The sequence below is a fragment of the Athene noctua genome, chromosome 20 (assembly GCF_965140245.1).
Source record: "Athene noctua chromosome 20, bAthNoc1.hap1.1, whole genome shotgun sequence".
Taxonomy (NCBI): Eukaryota; Metazoa; Chordata; class Aves; order Strigiformes; family Strigidae; genus Athene; species Athene noctua.
Genome location: NC_134056.1, coordinates 2,911,307 through 2,935,322, shown reverse-complemented (window position 1 = coordinate 2,935,322; position 24,016 = coordinate 2,911,307). Strand labels below are relative to the sequence as shown.

The 24,016-nt window shown below is 37.5% G+C and overlaps 1 protein-coding gene across 6 annotated transcripts in view; it reads left to right on the top strand.

Annotated features, from left to right (window-relative positions):
* CAMSAP1 (calmodulin regulated spectrin associated protein 1) overlaps nucleotides 1–20,005 on the top strand; it is a 28,656-nt gene extending 8,651 nt beyond the window's left edge. For 3 of the 6 annotated variants that reach the window (XM_074923348.1, XM_074923349.1, XM_074923350.1), the window contains exons 3-20: nucleotides 2,243–2,505; nucleotides 2,697–2,858; nucleotides 3,602–3,682; nucleotides 4,668–4,700; nucleotides 6,754–6,813; nucleotides 8,176–8,317; nucleotides 9,253–9,392; nucleotides 9,491–9,587; nucleotides 10,010–10,187; nucleotides 10,902–10,996; nucleotides 11,786–11,870; nucleotides 12,243–14,679; nucleotides 16,046–16,182; nucleotides 16,270–16,478; nucleotides 16,565–16,667; nucleotides 17,041–17,156; nucleotides 17,379–17,497; nucleotides 17,826–20,005. In XM_074923348.1, coding sequence (XP_074779449.1) covers nucleotides 2,243–2,505; nucleotides 2,697–2,858; nucleotides 3,602–3,682; nucleotides 4,668–4,700; nucleotides 6,754–6,813; nucleotides 8,176–8,317; nucleotides 9,253–9,392; nucleotides 9,491–9,587; nucleotides 10,010–10,187; nucleotides 10,902–10,996; nucleotides 11,786–11,870; nucleotides 12,243–14,679; nucleotides 16,046–16,182; nucleotides 16,270–16,478; nucleotides 16,565–16,667; nucleotides 17,041–17,156; nucleotides 17,379–17,497; nucleotides 17,826–18,128 — 4,760 coding nt within the window. In that variant the 3' untranslated portion in view covers nucleotides 18,129–20,005. The remainder of the gene's footprint in view (nucleotides 1–2,242; nucleotides 2,506–2,696; nucleotides 2,859–3,601; nucleotides 3,683–4,667; nucleotides 4,701–6,753; nucleotides 6,814–8,175; nucleotides 8,318–9,252; nucleotides 9,393–9,490; nucleotides 9,588–10,009; nucleotides 10,188–10,901; nucleotides 10,997–11,785; nucleotides 11,871–12,242; nucleotides 14,680–16,045; nucleotides 16,183–16,269; nucleotides 16,479–16,564; nucleotides 16,668–17,040; nucleotides 17,157–17,378; nucleotides 17,498–17,825) is intronic. The other 3 variants (XM_074923351.1, XM_074923352.1, XM_074923353.1) reach the window with 3 other exon arrangements.
* Nucleotides 20,006–24,016: the final 4,011 nt, after the last annotated feature.

The following is a 24,016-nucleotide window of genomic DNA, read 5'->3' as shown; positions in this document are numbered from 1 at the left end:
TATCTGATTGTTAAAGGTGCAGCTGCTTATAATGAAGCTAAAATGTTGAATTATATGAGCTGCTTTACATTTTGATTTTTTGGATCTTTCCTCAGTCTTCAGAAATGGAAGCTCTTGTTCTCTTTCTAGAAGTGGCAATAACCATTAAATGGAATTAGCTTTCAACAGCCTTTGATTTTTAGGTCAGGTTGACTAATGTTAAGAAGATTAAAGATATTTGAATTTATTATCTATTTCACAAAACATGGACACCCACGTTAACAAACGCTCCTTACGTAGTGCCAGTGGGGTTTTGTTGTGTCTCTTCCAACCATCCTCAGTATATAGTCTGCATATGACACCATTCGATGTCACATAAAGGAAAAACAGTGATCTTAATTTTTAAAAGCTTCGAAAGGCGTTCCATTTTGGAAAATAGGCGTGGTACGGTCTGACTGACTGTGTAGCTGTTAGAACTGTTACGGCAACACTGCTTCACTACAGATTTTTATTTAAGCTGTACTTCTGGCTCATATAATTGATAACATTCTGTCTCAGTTTCTCTTCTTTATGAACATTAAGTGCTCTGCGGTATACAAATACCGTGCGGCTTATTTTGCTGTTCAAAGATATGCTATGGGTAGGACTTCTTTTGAATGGGGAAATTTAATTATTCTGGAAATGAGCTGAATGAAAAGTAAATATGCTGCCAAATTAATAATTCTTTTAGCGGTAGATGTAGACAGTTAAAATGAAGTGTTGACGTGACTTTGGGGGAATCTTCAGAGTGACTGGATAGCATAAGATAGAATTTTAAATTTGTAAATTGTGAAATGTCAGGCTTCAAGGAGACACACTTGAGGCTAGAAAGTATTATTCCTGGAATTGAAGTTTCTTGTTATTACTCCTGGGCTATTATAAAGATAATAGCTCCTAGTCTGATTACTGAATATGAGCGGAAGTATTTATTTTGGGCTATATCTATTTTTATCATGTTTTCTGTCTTTTCAATAATATCAAGAAACTATTGCTTACAACAGCATTTCCTTCCACTTTCAACTGTTGTAACGACGTTTGCCTCGTGTTGTAGCGTTACAGCCTTTAACGCTGGCAGTACTTCAGCTAGCAACGTATGGATTTGAAATGTCTTGGACGTGTTTAGAGTCATCAGAATATTATTTGTTGTTAGTGCCCTTCTTTCCTGCCAACTATGAAGCTATGCTGATTAGTGGCAAAAGTGGAAGTCTTTATGAGGGTTGGAAACTGGTGGAGAAGTGAGCAAGGATGAAGCCTTCCGTGTTGTTAATTTTAACTTGCATGTAAATTACTGCACTCAGGATCCGGGTTCAGCTTGATAAAATTAAGACGACTTGTGGAAATTGTGCCATTCCAAAAGAAGTTAATTTTAGGCTTGGTTTAAAATTCAAGCTGAATCCAAATCCGAGTGGAGTGGTTTTGCTTCATAGGCTTTAATTTTTATTTAAAGGCTGAAAAGCTGCAGTAGCTTGCTTCAACGTTCATGGCGTCAAACAAATAAGACAATCAGCTTGCTGGAGGCTCAGTTGTTTTGCAAACTGTAAAATGCCCAAGGTATTAGTTTGGATATTTTGGTCTTTCTATGAACTTTGGCAGTTTAGACCCCAAAAATAGGTAGCTTAGTTTTCTTTTTCAGTTTAGGAATGTTTGGCTGGCCCCTCTCAGTGACTGAGCGTTGCAGTTATTTACTTGCTGTGCACAGATGTTTTGGGATATTGCTTGGAGCAGCTGGAAATTTTGCTTTGAAGATACATAAATTTTGCCCAACTGATACACAGAACATTTGAGCCTGTCATCTCAGTAAATGATTTATAATTCCAAATAAAATAAAAATACTAATAATAGGCACTAATCAGTAGAGGTGATAGCGTATCATTCTGATTAAGCTGGGTCTTGCTCGAGGAAAGATCTGGACACGCGTAGAGGACAGTGGCACTTTTGTCCGCACTGAAGTGCTCTCTTGAAAGGGGCTCTAGTATCTTGGGAAGGCTAATGGGTAATGTATAGGTTTTTTAGTGAAGTATGTATGTGGTGGGAGCCAATTATATATGCTTTAATTAAGCACAAAGACCTATTGAAAACGGTTTGCAGTAGGAAACTTCATTACATTCTGTGTTTTTCTGCTTGACTTTTGGTTCTTTCATGTTCTGTCTTTGAATGAAAGTAAAAATGTTTACTTTTGTTTCTAACTGATGGAACTTGTTGAAACTTTTATTCATCGTTTCAGATAATGTCCCCGAGGAGCTGAAGGACCCATTTTACATAGACCAGTATGAGCAAGAACATATTAAACCACCCGTCATCAAGCTGCTGCTGTCCAGCGAGCTGTACTGCCGCGTCTGCAGCCTCATTCTGAAGGGGGATCAGGTGGCTGCTCTGCAGGGCCACCAGTCAGTGATCCAGGCTCTGTCTCGAAAAGGGATTTACGTCATGGAGAGTGATGATACACCTGTGTCTGAATCTGATCTGGGCTGCGCACCAATCAAAATGGTTAGCTTAATTAAATCCACCTAATGATCTTCTTTTTATTTAACACTATTTAAAATAGTTAATGGAAGGAATAGCTCTTAATTTCTAGGTCACTAACCTCAAGAATTTTTTGTTTTAAATACAGTTAGAATATATAATTTTTTTTCCTTAAAGGATTTTATTTTTCCGTACCCATTGTTTTCTTCTTTTAGAGTTCTCATATGGCAATGATTGATGCTCTCATGATGGCCTACACTGTAGAAATGATCAGCATTGAAAAGGTGGTTGCTAGTGTCAAGCGTTTCTCTACATTCAGTGCCTCGAAAGAACTGCCCTATGATTTAGAGGATGCAATGGTTTTCTGGATTAACAAGGTAGAATTTACTTTGAGAAAAGCTTGCCTATTTCCTGTGTTACTTTTCAGATTTTGAAAAGGTTCTGATCTTTCTTACCTGTGCATTTCTATCATCTTTTCCGATGCAGATGAAGAGAACTACTTTAATTACTGTGTTGTTACTTGTTACGTTAAGTCCAATGATATTTAGGTATAATACCCTCCTAATACAGATTATTATTAATAGTATTTGATTCCCTTATTACTGCCACATATTCCAATTTCATTTTCTTGCTTGGCTTCTCAAGGTTTCCATATACATTGGGAAAGAGAATCAGACTAGCAGGGAAGTGCAATTTCTTTTTTTGAAGGATGCTGTAATAAGGCTGGTAAATCTTTCAAGGCAAATTTTAAAATAAAGATGACAATTAAGAACTAAATTAGGAAAACTGTAGAAATTTGGGGTCTTTTTCAGGGAAGCTGCTATGAGGGATTGGTTTTATTTTTTTTTTTCTTTAGGTGAAGTGTTGTTTGTGTTCAACAACAGGATAGACTGAATTCTGACTAGCTTGAATATATGTCACGGAAATACTGAACATTTACAGAGGTTAGAGGTTAGGTCACTGAAACCCTTTCAAGTGTCACATTCCAACATTATTCTGTGAACTCTTTGTTTGTGGAATGTATTGACCATTAAGTTGAGGGGAAGAGGAATAAAACTTGACTTGTAGAAACATACATTCAGATGTATTTTAATATCTTTTCTATGCTATGCCCTTATAGGTGAACCTTAAAATGAGAGAGATAACAGAGAAAGAGATTAAATTGAAACAGCAACTAATGGAAAGTCCAGGGCACCAAAAGGTAAAACAAATTTGTCTTCAGTTGTGATTTTTTTGTATTGCTGATTAATTGATTTAAATACAACATCTTGATATTTTCTTTGTCAGAGAAATGTGAGGCATCCAGTCCTCAAAACTCTTGAGATTTTGTGCATGCAATTTGTTTTGTGTGTCTCAGTGCCCTTCCTTACCTTTTGAGCCCACTGGTATCTTCTTTCTGTTAAGTTTCAGTTGGACTAAAATAACTTGTTTCAACTCAAAATAACTCATATCAACTTCACATGGGTAAATATGACTCAGCTTTCACAGCCCAAAATATATAATATATATTTTGAAAGCTCTTGGGGCATATTCATTTTGCATGGGTTAATTGTCTAATGTATATTCAGTGGCTTATTCAAGTTCAATCTAGTAAGTGTATTCTTGGCATTCAAATGTTATATGTGCGTGTTCGTAGTTTTTTCCACCTTTTTCCCTTGAAATTATATCACAATGCATTAACATTGCAAAATATAGTACACTTTCATTACTGGAGAACGTAAAATAGATCTTTCTCCAACATAATGTATATCAGCTATCTGAGCTCCCAATTTCTAATCTGATGAAGCCTTAAGAAAGCCTGCTAAATTCTTTCCTCAAATTGGCATTCCTATGCAGAGGGGATAAAAGTGTGACATAGAACAAGACACAGTTGTTTAACTTTCACATTAGTGGAAAAGGGTTTTTATGTGCTTTTTATGTAAAATAATATCCTTCAATGGTAAGGGGCTGCAGAGCTATTTAATTTACACGTTTGATGCAGGGTCTGAAGGATCCCTTAACTATTTGATTCTCTGTTGACTTTTGGATCTCATTTTAATATTTTTTAAATCTAAATTTCTAGGCTACAACCCCTCTAAAATATGAAAGTGTTTATTGCTGAAGTGCATTTAAGTATTGCTGCTTTTAACTTGCATTGCTGATGTTCCTTTCCTATTCCTACGTTCCTTTCCTTGCTTCCTGAGCAGTCTCCTTCCAAATGGTATTGGAAATTAGTACCTGTAAGTGAACTACTTTTACACCAGTTGTCATCCACAAAATCATGGCTTTTTAAACTTCTTCAGAGTGTTTGCTTCCATTACAATGCTTCTTAGGTGGTCTTTGAGGACAAAAAACCAAAACTGTGTAACCTTTTAGGTCGTCAGGCTTAGTTTTCATAACATGATTTTTACATACTGTACAGCATATAGCATAATCACTTCACAGCATTTCAAAATTTTCACCACAGTGCAGGAGCGAGGGATATGGAGTAGCAGCAAAAACCTAGAAAATTAAACAGTTGAAACAGTTGTATTTACTGGTTTTGTTGTAAGTAGGCAATTGATTGCAGCACTAAGGTGATATAAAAGCTGGTCGGTTTAAATGGTTGCCTCATCTTGGGATCCATAGTTAAGATACTCAGATGTTTGCAGTCGCTCGTTAAATAATGCTCTTGCACTGCTCTTGCACAGGTTTGTAAATCTGTCAAACCAGAACACCATTATTCATTGAGATGGGGTTAGAAGATATGACAAACCAGTTTGGACCCGTTACGACAGCTGCTGGAATTGTATGCTAAATTAATGAGACTGAAGCTGGCATAATGGGACGAAAGAGAGCTTACGTATCAGAACAAAATACTTATTTTCTTTATGGTGAAGTGTGAAAATGGAATATCAGTTCCACTATATATCTAAAAAATAAATAAATTGTGCTTTTAATATACAAGCCTGCTTTCTTTTGGCTGAGTTTCCTGGTTTTATGTCAACTCGCAGAATTTTTTCTTTGTTCCTTTCCTTTCCTTAGCCTTAATGCCCTTTCTCCTGCACTTGCTGGATTTGGAGTTTTTCATTTTCCCTCTGAGAAGACGAGAGCTGTTGTTTCAGTTCCAAATTCCAAAGAGCAGTGCACTTGGAGAAGGCGGGCAGTCACTTGTCCCCACACTCTCTCTGCCTTCTCACAGAGAGCTCAGTCCCACTCCTCTGCCTCATAATCCTTTATTTGTTTCAACCAAATGTATGGACCGCAGTAAAAACTTTAAATATCTGAAATAAAGGAAACTGGAGTGGGGACCTGTAGCTTAATAAAATCTGTGACAGAGCCCTGTCTTCCAGCCTCATTTAATGACCCGTGTCGGTATGTAGGGAAGTATTGACCTAGTGCTTATCACTTAGTTCTAGTGTGCTTACACCTGTATTTGAGGCACACATTTGATAGCCTTTCGAGGAGTAGGTCTGTGTTTTGTTTAGAGACAACTGAGTGAGGACAGAAGAAACTACAGGAATGGTGTTGACTTGCAGGATGTTGTTGAGCAAGTTGGCAGTGAAGGAAGAAGTAAATAGAGCTTATCTCACTGCTAGTCCAGTACCACTTAGATTATACTGGTTTACTGACAGATTTTGCAGTCTCCATAGTGGTTGTCACACTATGTAATTTCTCTGTTTCTTTTTGTGTTGTTTTTTTTTTTTTATATAATAGTTATCTCTATTTCAGTAGCACCCATTTCTGTGCTTTAATGCGTACAAATGTCATTAATTGTATGCATGGGGGGGAACAAAGCACAAAACTCGGCTTAGAATATAAGAAAGAATTCAGAATTTTTCAGTATAAAAGACTGAATGGTTAAGAGAATAATAGTTGAGCAAAAAATAAGGAATTAAGTTCATAAAATTCCTCCTTGATGATAAATCTTTTTTTTTAATCTCCTGATGATAAATTTGGTTTTTCACCAGAGCTAAAATAAACAAGGAATAGGTTTTGGTTCTCAGTATTGACTGTAGTTGGTTTAAATACCCTTTTAATCCTATTGGAAAGGAAATGTTTGTATCTACTTTACATACAGGAGGAATTAAAGTCTAAAAAGGAATTTCTGAAGTTTGTCTTTAATATGCTTACTTTGACTAAGTGGATAAATGATGAACCTTTTAAGCTAACCAGTTCACCTTAGTGTGCATACTTATTTTATCAGACTTAATGACCACATTCCCATTGCATAATGGATGTTGCTAATGCATTTGATTTGTTTCTTGTTTCAATAATCACCGTGGTATATCTCGCTATTTCTTTTTGTGTAAGCCTGATCTGATGCATGCCATATCGCACTGCATGCTGGAACCAGTGGAATATGCTCGTGTGGTACAGTATGATTCACATTCCATTACATATTTGTGTCGTGCTCCAGGCTGGGGAAAAAAATATTTTGCACCTGGTAAAAGGACAGGAAAAATAACATTAGCATATAGAGATAGCTTTGAGTTACTTGCCTTTGCCAGGGAAACTTTAACGTAACATGTTTATATAAAATAAATAAATGAAACTGCTTCTTAGTGCTCTGCTTATAAGGGATCTTGGTTCATTTGAATGGATTTTTTTTTTTCTCAGCCTGTGCCATCCTAAACTGACACATAGGAGTGTGTGTTTGTGTGTAGAGAGCTTTCCCAGGTTGTCTTGGAAAGTGTGTGATATCATTGGTAAAATCCAGCTTTCCTCTGATGATTAAATACATTCTCTGTATATCTGCATGTTAGGCCAGCACATCAGTCAAGATAGTTTGTTAAATGCTAAGTGATATTAATATGCTAAAGTGGAAAAGGGATCTTTTTTCCAACACTGAAAGGTATTTCTGCTAGGCTCTGCAGTGTGGTGTTCTTTGGCTTGCCTCATCGCTTCGCTGCTCAAACTTAGGTACAACCTTCTAGTCTAGCTAGCATGTGGATACTTAATAAATATCCACACCAAAACTTTTCTTGCGAAAATTGCAAGAAGCAATGCCAAGATTTATTAGATCTATTCCACGGTTGACTGGCTTCAGCTATGCTCCCAGTTACATGAGGGCTAGAGGGTGGTTTGCAGAGAGTTTGATATTGATCTGTAGTGAAATCAAGGAGTTTTGCTGTTGATGTAAAAGGCCTACTTGCTCCTCTGGCTGACCGTTTTTGGAAAAGGCTGCGTTGTTTTCTTTTGCATGACGTTAGTATTGCGTACTGGCTTGCCAACCATACAATGTTTTGAATCGTTCTGAGAGAACTTTGCTGTCTGTGGACATGACAGCAAGTCAGTGGATGTAGGTAAAGTATGAGAAATCACTAGCTCATGTGAATTATTTTTTGCTGTGGTTTTTGTTTTGGTTTTTCCCAAGCTTTTACGTGTTTTCATGTAGTTATCTGTGTCTCTTTCTTTGGATCTGCTGCATTCATGCATCTGTGTGGAAGGACTTTTTGACTTAAATTGCTTGTAATAAGTCAAGATGTGTGAATGAAGCTTGGAATTGAGCAGCACGGATTGCTTCCAGATACGAGGAGAATGATTGGGAGAGAAGCAGTATATTCTTCAGAATTGGCTTCCTTTGAGAGAAAAGTATAAGCTCCTAAATTGTTTTTGACTTAGAGCAGAATGCTATAAAGGATCCACCGTAAAGAGCTTTCAGTGCTTAACAAAAATTCCTTTTATTTTTTTCTTTTTGTTAGCATTATATGAACATTTGTTTTCTTTTGTTAGGTGCGTTACCGAAGAGACCATCTTTCAAGCAGGCAACTACCTTACTTTCCTTTGCTTGAAGATCTGATGAAGGATGGTAGCGATGGTGCTGCTCTTCTAGCTGTGATACACTATTATTGTCCAGAGCAAATGAAACTAGATGGTATGTAATAAAGGTTTCTAGGGAAAAAAAAAATAAATTCTGAAATCTTTGAAATTTAAACTAGAAATACATTGCCAAATAAAAATGCAACACGTCTAATAGATAGTGCACTACAGCAAGTTAAGACTCCAGTCACATACGGAATCTGCATCAGGGTATTTAAAATGTAACCTCTCTTTGATTTTGTTTTTTCACTTACTGTATTTAGAAGTCTCTGCTCTGAATATTATGAGCTACAAAATAATCGTTCCTTTTATAGATGTAGATGATAAGGCTTTCTTTGTTCAAATAACCGAGCTTGGTTTCAGTAGACCATAAAGAAGGCATACATGTCCGCTACTGTTAGCTGATAATTCTCATGTTCTTCTCTGAGTACATAATTTGACATTTTAAAATCTAGATTTTAAAATAGTTTCTCCCCGTCTTCAGCTATTGTCATTCTTCAGCATATTGAACAAGATATTCTCTTTCCCAGAAAATTTTTTTCTTAATAATTCAATGCCCTGTGAATCGACGTTTTGCACTGGTTTTTAAATTCTCAGATTTGTACCTTGCAGAGCTCCTGAATAGTTTCAGAAGGAACCAGCACTGTGATTCCTAGGAGTAACCTTTTATTATTTGCAAATTAAGTTGTCTGTCTTTAATTGCTTTTGTATTTTGTCATTATGTGTTCTTTGTAGCCTGCTTACCTTTTCTGTTGCTGTGATAGACAGAATCCTATACGGATTCTAAAATGAATATGAAACTGATACTGTTTTATCTGTGGTTTTCTTCCTTTTCCTATCCCTCTGGGATTTAACAGGTAGAGAAATGTTAAATATTAAATGATGGTGTGTAAGCAGTCTGTGCAGTTCCTGTGCGTAGTGTTTCTGTTAGTTGTGGATGGGATACATTGGAATAGTGTCGGAACTTACTCATCTCTTTCACCTTTCTAGATATTTGTTTGAAGGAGGTAACATCAATTGCTGACAGCCTCTATAATATTCAACTTCTGAGAGAATTCTCAAATGAATATCTGAACAAATGCTTTTACCTCACGTTGGAGGACATGCTATATGCTCCTTTGGTTTTAAAGGTAAGAAACATCATGAAGGATATATTTTAATTAAACTGTGGGTAAATCCTAAGTGTTTTGTTACTGTGAGGCGTGTTTTTTCTTTTTTCCTGTTTTAGCCTAATGTCATGGTATTCATAGCAGAACTCTTCTGGTGGTTTGAGAATGTGAAACCAGACTTTGTACAACCAAGAGATATTCAGGAAATAAAAGATGGTGAGTTTTTAACTCATGATAAGTGTTAGTGTGTTATTTAAAATACTTGCATCACAACAAAACTGTTGCACAATGGTGTTTACTTTGGAGTCTTGTTTCTACCCAAACTTTCTGCTTGCTGAGGGTCTTTCAAAGCAGTGAAGATGGAGTGAAAGTTAGTCCTAGATCTACTTGAGTTCTAATTTTTTGAATGAGACGGGTGTTTTTTTTTTTTTTCCCTAAAACCAGCAATTACTTATAACTTTCTTTCCACTAAGGTCACCGTAAGATACATATTTTAAATAAAGACTAGTACTTAACATTTCATTTTAGTGTTGTCGTCATTTTAGTGTTGTTTTCAGTGCAATCTGAAAACTTCCTGTTCTGTTTTGTTGTTTTAACGGCAAGTATAAGTTGTGTTAATGTTAGAAATATATGCACAGTTAAAACAGTGTTGCAGCAGAAGAGCAGTCGTCCACCTGTTCCTATTTCCAATGCCACTAAGCGAAGTTTCATGGCCAGCCCCGCTGGTACCAGTCCAGCAGACTTGCAGCCCTCAGCTCAGACAGGCCCTGAAGCTTGCAATAGATACTACCTGCACCCTGAGGAGCCTGACTATCTGTAAGTCTTTTTTTCATGTTGTTTAGACTAATTTTCAATTTATATTTCCCTTTAGATAACCTAGGAATTTCTGTTCCTAAATATTCTGATTTTGGTACAAATTGAGTGAATTTGAATTGTGTTGCTGTCTGTCTCTAAAATACTCTCCACTCTCAAGTTTAGAGAAATACATTGCACTGTTATGTTTGATCTTTGTTTTGGCAAATGCCCATAAGCCCCACCAGGGAGATGTCACCATTGCGTTAGAGAAGAGGTTAGTCTAACTTCTATTTTGGAAAAAACATGAAGCATGGAAACTGTTCAAGCAGCTCATTTTTACTAGCTGTGTTCTATAAATGGTGATACAAAGACAAACTTAAATAAAATCTAATGTACAAGAAGGTTAATGACAAGGTTTTTCAGCTGACCCAAGTTTGATGGCAACCAATAAGTTATTTCAGCCTTTACTTTGTCTCTAATGTACTGTTTACGTAAGCTACATTTTAAATCTGTATTTAGAAACTTAAACAGTTTGATTTTAGGTGGTAAGTTTACTTTTGTAGTGTTACATGTGAAAACCTTTCCTTCTCTTCAGTTAACATTTAAAATGAATGATACATTATTTTGTTTTAAAGAGTATTGGGGGTAGCACCAGTGTCATGTCACAACTATATAGTTTTTCTCATTATACAAAAAAAGTTCTTGTAGTAATGAAATTTTGCTTTTCTGAATTAGTGGCAAAGGAGGAAGCCCTGCCTTTAGCCCTTCCCATCCACTGCTCCCTCTGAGACAAAAGCAACAGAAATCTTTACAGGGAGAAGACAGCCCTGGTAAGTCCACCTTGAATTTGCATTTCAACAGGCAATGACTGTCAATGTCAATACAGTAATGAATAAAAATGTAAGCTTATATATGTGAAGGATCTAAAACTGAGTTAAACTGCAGTCACCCAAGTGGCAAACATGTTTAGTTTGAGCAGGTCATCTTTGTGTTAAAAGTCTTTAAAGATCCTTTAAGAAAGTTTCTGGATGTTGAAATTTTTCTCTCTCTCAAATGAGCTTATTTTTCAGAACTCAAGTGCAAGAAATGAAAACAAATAGTGTCTGTGAAAAGAAAGGAAAAAGCCACTTGTCAAATGTTTATAAGACTAGCAAAAGTCTTAGGAAGTTGTCATCTGGAATGACAAACTCACTCGAGTACTTAGCAACTTTTGCCTAAGCACTTTTTTTAATTACTGAAAATCTAGGGTTTATACTTACCCAGAGATGCTCAGAATTTATTTTCTTTTATCAGCTCAGGTGCCAACCAAACATTCCAACTGCTTAGGCTCTAACAACATGCAGTGAAGACTTTTTTTTTTTTTAAAAAGGTTAGGGGGCTGATGAGGAAAGCAAATTGAACAGTTTCATGTTTGGAAATCCTGAAGTCAGATACGTATATGTGGTCACTTTTCATTGTATTTTTTTCAGGCTTTGACTCTCTGTCTTTGACTAATATTTCAGCAGATCTGTTTTCTGCTGCCATCTCTTGGTGAAAGTTTATTATGTTTACTATTAAATAATAAAAGTGCTAGTTTAAAGACCATTTCTAAACCATTAACAATTTAAAAAATATTTCAGGTCAGCGGCATCGTTCTAATTCTCTGACCCGTGTTGACGGGCAGCCGCGAGGTTCAGTTCTTGCATGGCCAGAGAGGAAGCCCAGGTAACAGATGCATTTAAATATTACAATACTGTTTAATGAAAGGATACTGTGATGATTTCATTGTAGTGGTGTGGGATCACTTCCTTAGAACAGGAGTGAAAGTTGCTTAATTTTATTGTCTTTTAATGTACAATTTCAGAGAGGACTGATTTTAGGGTTGCAATTGAAAGTACTTTAAGCATGATTTTCAGTGAGCACTGTTGAAAATTGAATTATCTGAAGTTGCTATTTAATATTGCTGGTCACTTTTGGTACAGAATACGTTTTTCAAATGAAACAAAAATTTTAACTGTCTATTATCATGGTCCTTAGTTCGGCAGATTTGTAACTTTATGTGCTTAAGCATCAGTAGACTCTTCTTATCTTTTCTAGGCCTCTGTCTCAGCCAACACCGTTTGCTCTTCATCATTCTGCCAGTAGTGATGTGGACCCTGGATCTGGTGATAGCATTAGTCTGGCTAGATCAATCAGCAAGGACAGTCTTGCTTCAAACATTGTTAATGTAACTCCAAAAAATCAGCCCCACCCTCCATCAATGAAAACTAACGGGAAGAGCTTGCTGAACAACGTTGAAATCGAGGATGAGGATGAAGAGCTAATTGCGATAATCAGATCTGAAGAAAGGCCAACCCGTGGTGATCTTGAATTGCAGAATGCCTCAACCAGGGTGCCCAGCATAGTTGCCACTGCTTGGTCTCCAAAAACAAGCAGCGAAGCTTCCGAAAGCAAACCAGACAGTTTTTACTTAGAGCCTTTAATGCCTGCTGTTCTAAAACCAGCAAAGGAAAAACAGATAATCAATAAAGAGGATGAATGTGGGGAGGGGAAACAAAGGAGTTTTATAACAAAGAGATTAAATGAAGGACACTTGCCTTTGATCCGCAAGAAAACAAATAGCAATCATAATGAGCATGACCTCAATAGGACTTTTACTCCAATTTCTAGTTCTGATTTCACTCCAGTTGCAGACTCTAGTACTGCGGATTCAGCGGCACTGGTGGAGGCAGGTTTAGAAGCTTCCAGACCTTTGGCTAGTAGCAGTTTAGATCCTTCCACTCAGGAGCTATCCACTGGAGGATTTTTTCTCCATGCTGCTAAATCTGATGATGACATAGCAAGTAAGGTCAGTGTAAGTTATGTGAAAAGTCTCAATTCGCATACTCCGGATACTACATGGACTATGGTGAGGCAGGACTCTGATTCAGATCTCTTGGACATAGAAGACACTGAACAGGATTTGGTAGTCATAGATGATCATCCTATAGTCACTAAATACATTGGCGAGGAGGAATCTGCAAAATTGCAAGAAGATATGAAGGTGAAAGAACATGAAGATAAGGATGATGCTAGCGGGCGTTCCAGCCCGTGTTTGAGTACAATTTCTCAAGTTAGCAGCGTGTCAATGACCAGTGGGAGTGTCCGAATGACCAATTTTGCAGAACGAAAGCTTCAGAGACTTAATAGCTATGAAACAAAGTCCAGCACAAGTAGTTCACAAAAGACCACACCAGATGGATCAGAGAGCTGCCCAGCACCACTGACCACATGGAAACAAAAGCGAGAACAGAGCCCCAACAGACAAAATAAGGATAACGTTAATCTTTTAGCTTCTGAATTGGTGCAGCTTCATATGCAGTTGGAAGAGAAACGAAGGGCGATAGAAGCTCAGAAGAAGAAGATGGAAGCCTTATCAGCGAGGCAGCGACTAAAATTGGGCAAGGCAGCTTTCTTGCATGTTGTTAAAAAAGGGAAATCTCCTGATGCTCCACAACCTCTTAAACCAGAACATTTTGCAAAAGAATATTCTCGGCACAATGGTGAAGACTTAGATGAGGTTTCTTTGGGTTCCAAATCTGAGGAGTTTCTTGTGAAAGAGGAGGAGAGAGAAGAAATGCTTAATGATTCTCAAGAAGTAACAAAAGTAAAAATGCAAGAAAGCCTAGCTTTTGCTGAGCAACATAAACCAAAAGACTCTGCTGCTTTACATGATTTGGAAAAAAGTAAAATTATTTCTGTTGCCCTTCTAGAAGACAATGTTACTGAAGTGGATATAAATGAATGTGATCTTTCTATCGAAAAACTAAATGAAACAATCAGTACTCTTCAGCAGGCTATATTAAAGATTTCTCAGCAACAGGAACTACTTATGAAATCTCCAACAGTGCCATCACCGGGAACCAGAAGTAACTCTCAGGACCAAAAGGTAAAACCATCAATTCATTTTGTTGAGCCCCTGTCTCCAACTGGAATGAACAGTCTCCGTAAACCACCTCGATTTGGTCAAGGAAGGAGTCCTCGATCAGGGAGACCCTCTGATTTGAAAGTCATTAAAGACAGACAACAAAATTCAGCGCGTGTTAAAACCCCAACGCAAAGTCTAGAAACCTTACCACATTTAAGGCCTTTTCCATCCAATAGTTTGTCAAAGACACCACCAGAAATCGGCTTGGAAGGTAGTCCTGATCATGGAAGTGCTTCTCAAGAAAAGTGCTTCTTTGATACCTATAGACTTCATGATGAGAGCAATCAACGGGCCCTTGTTCTCTCCACCTCCAAAGATGCAAATATTATTTCAGAAATGAGCAAAGAGGTGAACAACAGCTTCAAGGAAACAGGGTTGAATTCTTCTGATGGCTCAGGAAAAGAAAATGTCCCAGTGGATGAGCCACTGAGAAGCAAGGCTAATCTCATTGAAGTAGACTTGTCTGACTTAAAAGCTCCAGATGAAGGAGAACTTGAAAACCAGGATAGCTCTACGGATATCATTAGTGAAGGTGATCAGAAGTCTGGTGTGGGTTTTTTCTTCAAGGTAAATATATTACCTTCCTACATTTGGTTATTGTTACGTATTTGCCCAGCATTACAACTGTTTTTGTCCACCTCATTCTTCATGAAGTCTTCTGTTGGAACACGGTACATTTTGGTTGCAATATTAGGATTTTTTTAAAAACTGCATTGGAAAATAATTGCTTGTGGATAAAAAAGTTTTTGACTTAACAAGAACCTGGACTTCATACATTAACTTCGCTAGGAACCAGGGTTAACCCTGCTTTTCTTCTCTTTCCCTTAGGTTTTTTTTCTGTCTGAGAAACAGACAAACATACAAATGTGTTGTAAATACTTAGCACAAAAGAATCACAGAATGCAAGGGAAGAATTTCCAATCCCAGCATTCTGTGAACCTGTATCAAAGGGAAGGAAAAATCCTGACAGAACACAGTACGTAGGAAAAGCCTGCTGAACAGGTTTTAAAACTTGTCAGGGAGCTAAAAGTCTGAACTGGGGACTTTTTGGAATTTTTCACCCAAATTTCTCTGATTTTTGAGCAGCCAAGGGCCCTAACGGAGAATTAATTTTATGGCTGTATAATCAGATGCTGCAATGCACTGTTGGAAAAAATTACCATTTTTCATGCAGCTTTTGCTTTTATCCTGTAATGATAGCATATAGGGCTCATGCTGAAAATGTATTAAATTTAAATGATTTTTCTCATTTTGCACCTTAACTCCGGCTTGGGGAAGGGGTGGTGGTTAAGCAATTGTTTTTTTAATACAGTGGTATTTGTCATATTGTTGGGTTGAATGTGCTTTGAGTAATGTGTCTCCTGATGTTCAAAAGTGCTATCAAAACATTTAGTATCTTAATTTGTGCTTAGAAGTGATTACTGTAAATACCTCGAATGTGCTGACATGATGATACTTCTTAAATTTCTCTTTCAAGAAAGTTGAGCCAGGCTGTCTCAGTCTCTGTGAACTTAACTTCTGGTTTTACATAGTGTGATTAATGCTGACTGCCTCAAAGGTTACCGTTACACTGGGGTTGTTTGTGCTGTCCATCCTATCCCACATGGTAGTTGCACTGTACTTTGCAGTTCTAGAAGGTTTTGTGATGATTAAGCATACTTAGAAACGAGTCAGAGTGAGATGAGACCCTTTGTTTTTTCCCCTCACAGACTTAAGGGAACACTAAAACTGTCTCTTAAATTTTTCTTGAGCAACAGAAAGTTCAATACAGTTCTGATTTATACTCATCAATGCTAAAAAAGTAGATATCCAAAAGTAATAGCTTACGTTTTCCTGAAATCTTCCTGGAGTCCTCGGCTATCTTGGGATGTCCAGCTGAATATATTTTCTTCTACTCCTTAATAAAAACTCTCTATCCCCATGAATTTTGCAGGATGAACAGAAAGCAGAAGACGAGCTCGCCAAAAAACGTGCAGCGTTCCTTTTGAAACAGCAGCGCAAAGCTGAGGAGGCTCGGATTCGGAAACAGCAATTGGAGGCTGAAGTTGAACAAAAAAGAGATGAAGCACGGTAATAACGTGTGAAAAAGAATATTTTTTTTTTTATCTTTAAGATGAGGAAAATCATTGTATGTTGAATGTAATGTTTGCTTTTCAGTCGCAAAGCTGAGGAGGACCGAATACGGAAAGAAGAAGAGAAGGCTCGAAGAGAACTTATCAAGCAAGAATATCTAAGGAAAAAACAGCAGCAAATTTTGGAGGAGCAAGGTCTTGGAAAGCCCAAATCAAAGCCCAAAAAACCCAGGCCAAAGTCAGTCCATCGTGAAGAATCTTACAGCGATTCAGGGACAAAGTGTTCTTCCACACGTAAGAATTATGATTTGTTTGCTCTCACTGAGTCTGCAAATCTACTTTAACAAAACCTGCTTTACATTTTCTCTTTTATTTTGTAGCTGATAATTTGAGCAGTGCTCAGTCTGGTTCCAGTCTTTCTTTGGCCTCGGCAGCAACAACTGAACCTGAAAGCGTGCACTCTGGCGGCACGCCGTCTCAGAGGTACAGAGATAGGCTTAACTCTATTTTTTTTATTTTTTACTCTGTTATGAAATAGTGTTGGGATTCAGTGTTGCTTGCTTCAGCTCACTGGCATAGAGGCACAATAGTAATTAGTGAATTAATCTTCTGTTTTATGTGGCTGCTAACTCCGGTGTTCTGTACAAACTTGCAATTTTGTTTTGTTTTGTCCTGAAGGAATAATAGAATTCTGCTTTGATAATTTAGCAGGGAGAATCTGACTCTTGGGGTAGGAGGAGGGACAGTAACTTCTTCCATCTGGGGCTAGCAACTGATTAATTAAGATTGGAGGGGAAAAATACAAACATCTTAGCATATAATATATTTTTTTTAATTCCATCCCTGCCCTGCCCAGAGTTGAGTCAATGGAGTCCTTACCAATACTGAGCAGAAATCCTAGCAGAAACACAGAAAGAGATTGGGAGAATGCTTCAACAGCATCTTCTATTGCTTCAGTGGCAGAATACACAGGTGATTCTTTTGTTTTAGTTTGTTATGAACAGCAGGTCATAAAAAGCTGTGGTATGTTTGATGTGATTTTTGAGAAGTTGTCAGGTGTATTCTGTTCTGTTTAATATTTCTAAAGTAAGTTATTGTAGAAAAATATTTGAGGGTTTTTTCTTACTTGGAGTGAAAATGTTAACATTCATAAATGTAGGGTAAATAATTTTTTACTTCTTTTGTCTTCCTTAGGTCCAAAACTATTTAAGGAACCCAGCAGCAAATCAAACAAACCTATTATTCACAATGCTATATCTCATTGCTGTCTCGCTGGAAAAGTGAATGAACCACATAAGAATTCAATATTAGAGGTAAACGTTAAAATAACAAAATTATGAATGCACTCACAATAAAATGTGTCTGTAATGCTCATTTCATAATCCTGCTGATGCAGTGTAGTCAATGCCATTTCCTAAAAGGTACCTGTACTGGGAATCCTTTATTTCTGTGAGCGTAGGGACTTGTGGAAAACAAATCCTGTGTCGAGAGTTCAACTTACAGGAGGTCTGAAAAAAATCATAGTTCCTGATCTAGTATTTAAAAAAACTTTTATTTAGGTACGTGTGAAAGCTTAAAGCTTGGCATAATATGAGAATTTTCCCTGTGAACAATCTTTGTATGTGTTTGTTTTTAATGTAGGAACTAGAAAAATGTGATGCCAACCACTACATCATTTTGTTCCGGGATGCTGGCTGCCAGTTTAGAGCACTTTATTGCTACTATCCTGACACTGAAGAGATCTACAAGCTGACTGGAACAGGGCCAAAGAGCATCACCAAGAAAATGATTGACAAACTTTATAAATACAGTTCGGACAGAAAACAGTTTAATGTGATTCCAGCCAAAACCATGTCTGTCAGCGTGGATGCTCTTACTATCCATAACCACTTGTGGCAAGCCAAGCGACCTGCAGTGCCAAAGAAGACTCAGACTCGTAAATGACACTGAGTTTTGGGGAGAAGATTGCCCAATGGGATTGCATCGGAAGAAGACACGTTTACCATTTTCCTCCAGTTTGGTATGAAATGTGCAGAACCATAAACATTTTTTAAAAAAAGCTTCTAAACAGAAACCGTGGATGCAAGTTATTGAGAATGAAGGAACATTGCCGGTGTTTTTTATGAATGATAAATCTGCTGTTACGCCCAATGCTAACTACTGTGGCTTTCAACTGATGAGGGACTGTGCATGTAGCAAGATCTTTAACAAGTGGATTTCCTTTTACTTGAAGCTTTTCATCGGTACAAATTGGGAATAATTTAGTTTGTTTCCTCTCTGCCTCATTCCCTCCTTTTTCCTGTCATTCTTAAAGTTGGCAAGCTCTGAACTTCAGTAGAAGGATTGAACAGATCTTGGGTGAAGTGTTTTGGGTTTGGTTTGGTTTGGTTTTTTAAACAGTCTTTAGGGAAATCTTCCTTGCAGACTTTTTTGAGGAACTGTTTAATACATCAAATTGTACTGTATCTACTGCCAATGTAAGTCCAGCTCTCAGATTTCTGAAAAAAAAGCCCCAACTCGTGCTGCTCAGAACAGAGTTTACTTGCAGTATCTGTTTAGGATAAGGATTGCAAGGATTGCAAAAGCCAGTCTTTTTTTTAAAAAAAAAAACAAATTGTTCGCAAGTTTAAAGATTTCTGGAATACAATCATGAAGAGGCATACAGGTGCTACTAGCTGGAATATTGCCTGACTGAAACTTAAGGCAAGCTGAATGGAGCACAGTTATTACCGATTTCAGTTTCAGGTAGTGTCCTAAAGATTTGTTTGCTTTAATAAAGATGGATACTGGTAGGTATAGAACATTTCCACTCTGAGCACGCTACTCCTGTACGATGGTGCACTTAATGATCACAAATTTTAATGTTTTTATTACATCATGAAAATGTAATTCTACTTTCTTTGTCCTGTCTTTATTCTGAACGAGCAGCATGCTCTAAAATGAGTGTGTTATGTTTTTTATTTTGGGTGATATATTAATATATATTGATCTGTTTTTCTCATTTAAAAGCAATTTTTAAACAGAGACATTTGCATTTGTTTCAAAAGCCCAAATAAGTCGAATGGCTTGGATTTCTTTTCATGTTGAAATATTAAATCTTGAGTTATGACCTTAAAAGTCTTTGTGTTTCGGCAGATTAAATTTTTGTCTGTGGCAACAGGGTATATTTGCAGTTCGGTTCCATTTTTCTAATATTCCTATTTCTCATTTTTGGCCCTGGCGAGACTTCTGAGTAGGTTTCTGTAGCTGTTACCTAATTTAATCTGCTAACATGCGCCTGCTACGTCCAGTGTGACGCTACTACTTGAGGGTCATGTAGGCTTATAACTTTGGTTTGCACATGTTTACTTTTATTTGAAGTGTTACTTGAATATGTATCTCAAGTGCAAAAGGCACTACACCATCCTAGAGATGAACTGAGCTCTAAACTACAGTACAGTGTAATTATCAAACCTTGAGAATAATGGAAGCTACAAAGAGTTATGTACGTAAGGGGAAAATAGGGTACGTAATAAAGTGCTAACTAGATAGAGCAAAGTGAAGGTCTTCCATTGCGGTGTCTCCATTTTATTTTTATTTTTTTCCCCCCTCCAGTACTCCTTGACTAGGCTGCTGCAACTTTGTAAATTATGTTAGATAGTTTGCTGCTTGTAAATAATTAAAGGCTTTATGGTTTCTAAAGTGCTAAGTATTAAACACCGTCATGAGTGTAACTTTTGTTACCATGCTTTCCATGCTTGTGCTTTATTTCTCACTGTTTGATATTATATACCATATTTATTTTATGAAACACTGAAATTTAATAAAAATCATTAACTGATTTCCTTTTTTTCATGTGTACTTTTTGTTGTCGTGACACTTCATCCCCTCTAAGAACTAATATGCTTTAAAGATGTGCTATTCTATGTTGAGTTGTGCTCTTAGAAAGCTTCACCTGTAAGCAGCTGTAGTAACTTTAACAAGTGCTTAATTCTCCTGACCCTGATTGCAATGTGCAAGAATTTGACCAAAAAGCTTTCAGAAAATCGGAAAGTTATTTAACAGCCTCTTCATGGATTTATTTCATCGGTCTTCAGACTCTTGAATCCGGCTGGTGGGTTTTCTTTGACCTGTGTATTCAGCTAGTGACAGAATTTTGGAAGCACCAAGAGAATTTCTTTTGTTGGGCTCTTTGGTATTAGTTTGCTTGTGATTTGTAAAGACGAGCTGCCTCTAGAATTTAGAAGTAAGTTGGCTTTTTAAGCTTCATAGTGAATCCATAGTGGTTGCAGAGAGGTGAAATTTGCATTCTCAAAGCTATAGACTTTTGTAATGGAGAAATCATTTTCTGTGACTGCAATAAATTTTTCAAAGATGATAGTCCTTGTTTGTAGAGAATAATAATGAAAGAAAATAATCGGTGGTTCTGGTGATTTGTACGTTTCTGTATTTTATTCAGGCTGAGATATTGCTGCCCATAGAAAGGACTGGAATAAAAGAAGGCGATGGCACCTTCAGTGTCCTCCTGGACTCCTTGGCAAGGAATACGGTGTATTAATTTAGTCTGGAAACAGAGGGAGAGAGAGGCTTGTTTATAAGAACAGAACATAGAATTTGTGGGTGAATGTGCAGAGGAACATAGAATTTGTGGGTGAATGTGCAGAGGAATGTGGGAAGCCTGTAGATGTGTGTAAGCAGATGCAGACAGTGTTTTGTAGAAGGGAGAATAATTCATTCACTTCAGTAGGTTTTGTATAATCCAAAATGTCAACTGAGTCATTCACTGCTTGGTGTCAGCCCAGGGTAAAATGTGGTTGTAGGACCACGACTACGTGTCATTGTTAGCGTCGTTTTTTGTGTTCAGTTTATTGAATTCTGAACACATCAGATTTCTATCTGTGGTTTTAGTGACATCATGCTCAACGCTTCACTTTGCAGTGGCTGAAAATCACGGCGTGTAGAAATAGGTGGGGGAATCTGGACGCTGATGACTGTCAGGGGGTAGAATGGTGCCAACATCTTATTTGCTGATGTCACTTCTAAAAATCACTGCTTACAATACGAAATCTTGTCCTTTCCCCAGGCACTCGAGTGCTGTGTAAACACAGCTGAAACGCGTGGAAAGTTACTGGTTAGCTCAGAAATACGGTGCTGTGCTCTATGTCTGGATGCCTCCTGGAGGTAAAAAGAAATAATTTGTCAACCTGCAGCTTAAGGCCTTTGTGTAGTTTTGTTTTTTCACCGGGATTACTTGGAGCCGGGGTGGTTCCCTCGGAGCTGTGTAGAAGCAGGCAGAGGTGCCTTTGGCTACAGAAACCTTCCAGCTGCTCACAAAGGTGCTGCTTGTGCTTCCTGGGCATGTGGGAGGAGGAGAGATGGGGGAGCTCCACTGTCAGCTTTTCCAGGGAAATAAACTGTAATAGCTGTCTAAAAACAAGTGATTGATTTATTTATTTATTTTTTTCCCCCCTACGGAATTTTCTGAAGATGTGCCTAAGCCAAACAACCTGCAAGCCTTTTGTAGCGCTCTCGCTGCGTTCGCTCCGAGCTGGACTTAGTTTCCCATATAGAGTAGCATGAAGGTAGATCTCTGACCTCTCTAGATTAACTAATTTCTTACACATAATAAATACAAGAATGTACATCTTTAAAGTGCTTCTAAATGCAATTTTTTTTTTCTCAAACTCTCTTACATCAGTCTGTTGTGTATTTACACGTGCTGTTTGCATTTGTAGTTAATGTGTCTTTGTCGCATTTTCATCGTGTTCTCCGGTAGGGTAAGAGCTCAAGCAAGAATAATCTTGAGTTTTGCAAATCCTGGTTTATTTTGAAAACCCTCGTATAGTTCACAAACAGTCTGGGGCTGTAGTGTAAACTAAGAGTAACATGAATGAGTGTTTTCCCCACAAGTCTTCAGAACTGATCGCTAGAGGCAGCGTCAGAACACTCCAGACCCCCTCACCTTGGTTTTGATTTTTTTTTTTTTTTTTTTAATAAATACAGCAACAAACAAGATGTGTCATCTTCACTCTGAACTGACTGTCCTTGGAATTTGGTATCTGTTGTACTTTCTGACAGCAGGATCACACCTGGGGTTTTCCTTCAGTCCTACCTTAGTCCAGCCAGTCCTTAAGGTTGTGTATGAAGCTATTATCCATGCTATGCTTATCCAATTAAATACCTTTCAGTTAATTAGGGTTTTAAATTGAATTCATTTTAAGCAGTTCAGTGAGATGCAGGTGCCTGGGCTTTGGTGTGGCTGAGGGTGGCAGGGTACGATTTCTGCAGCAGGTTTTGTGGTTTGGGGATGCCAAAAGAGTAGCTGAACTCTTTGGGGCTGTTTTATCTGTGACACTCCAAGGACACCGCTCCAGAAAGTGACACTCCAAGATTTTTGAGAGTTTGATTTTTGTACCAGTTTCTACTGCTATGTTACATAGGCAGAACTGGAGAAATCTGTGAAGTATTTTTTGGGGGGAGTGTTTTGTGTGAGCTTCTGGTAAGTGAAAACTTTTATATAATATTCTTCAGGACAGCTTGAAATGGAGCTATTCATGTGGTCGTCTTGAGTATATTCTTTAGGTGTCTAAAATACATCTTTTAACACATTAAAGCAAAAAAAAAAAAAAAGAAATTGAATCTTCGTCCTCACATTGATCAGATGTTCTATTGTTTAATTATATATATGAAGACTTGAGTATTAAAAATGAGAGAAAAAGTTTACTTCATCTTACCTCGAATTTTTGGGGGTGTCACATGTAGGTTAGATGTAAAATTTCTATGGATGGTGAGTTGTCTGATGGGTTTAGCTTTAATGTGTTATTACAGCAACCAAGGAACATTGATGTGACACATCCTGAGAGATTCTCCACAGGTAAGGGTGAGTGGTCACGGTATGAAGTCGTGTTTAATCCACCTCTGACTTATGCTTCAGAAACTAAGAGAAGAAAACTCTGATTCTTGATTTTTTTTTTTTTTTTTTTTTTTTTTTTTTTTTTTTTTTGACAAAAGGATGTGACGTGCACTGTTACAGTCCTTTATCCCATGCAAGTTGTCAGGATGAATATACCAGAATTACAGGAGGAACTTTCACATCCTGAAATAGAAGTATCTTGCCCACGTTGCAATTAACGAGATCACCACCAGACATGGATTGCTATTATCATGTAGCAAGTAAAAAAGATTGAGGTTATTTTAAAGTTTTGTTTGGATACATTCTCAATATAAAATTATTATATAAACAACCAATTTCCCTTATGGTTCTGAGCTTTTCTGTTTGCAGGTATATTAAGGTTTATTTTGGTTTTAGGGGTTTTGAAGATCTCAAGATTCCAGTTGTGTGTATGAAAAGGTGTATTTTTACTCTTCTGTTCCAAGTGGTAAGTTAAACTCTTTATTTTAAAAATGGAACCAGTTTTTTATCAAAAATGCCATTCCTACCACTTAAACTCTCTTAAACAGGAATATGTTGTTTGTTTAATCTTGGTTTGGCCTGTTAGGCCAATTGTCAGTAATTTGGAGATTTTTTTTGTCTGTGTAATGTGCATAAAAGAAGATTTTTAACTACAGTGTTAGGCAGTGGCCAAGTTCTTTCCAGTAGACTGTATTAATCCATGGTAATATAACTGTTTTAAAGACCTTTCTTGCAATTCTGGTTTCACAGGGCTGCTGAATGCTTCCCTCCTGGAACAGGCTCTGGTTGTAACCTCTCAAAGCCCAGCAGCAGCAGAAGGAAGGGGAACAGAAGTTCTTGGGAACACTGCTGACTTCTGGCTGGCCTCGGTGAGACGCTGCCCCCTCAGGCACATTTCCTTGAAGGTTTAGTGCATTATTTCATATTGTGCTTTTCCAAA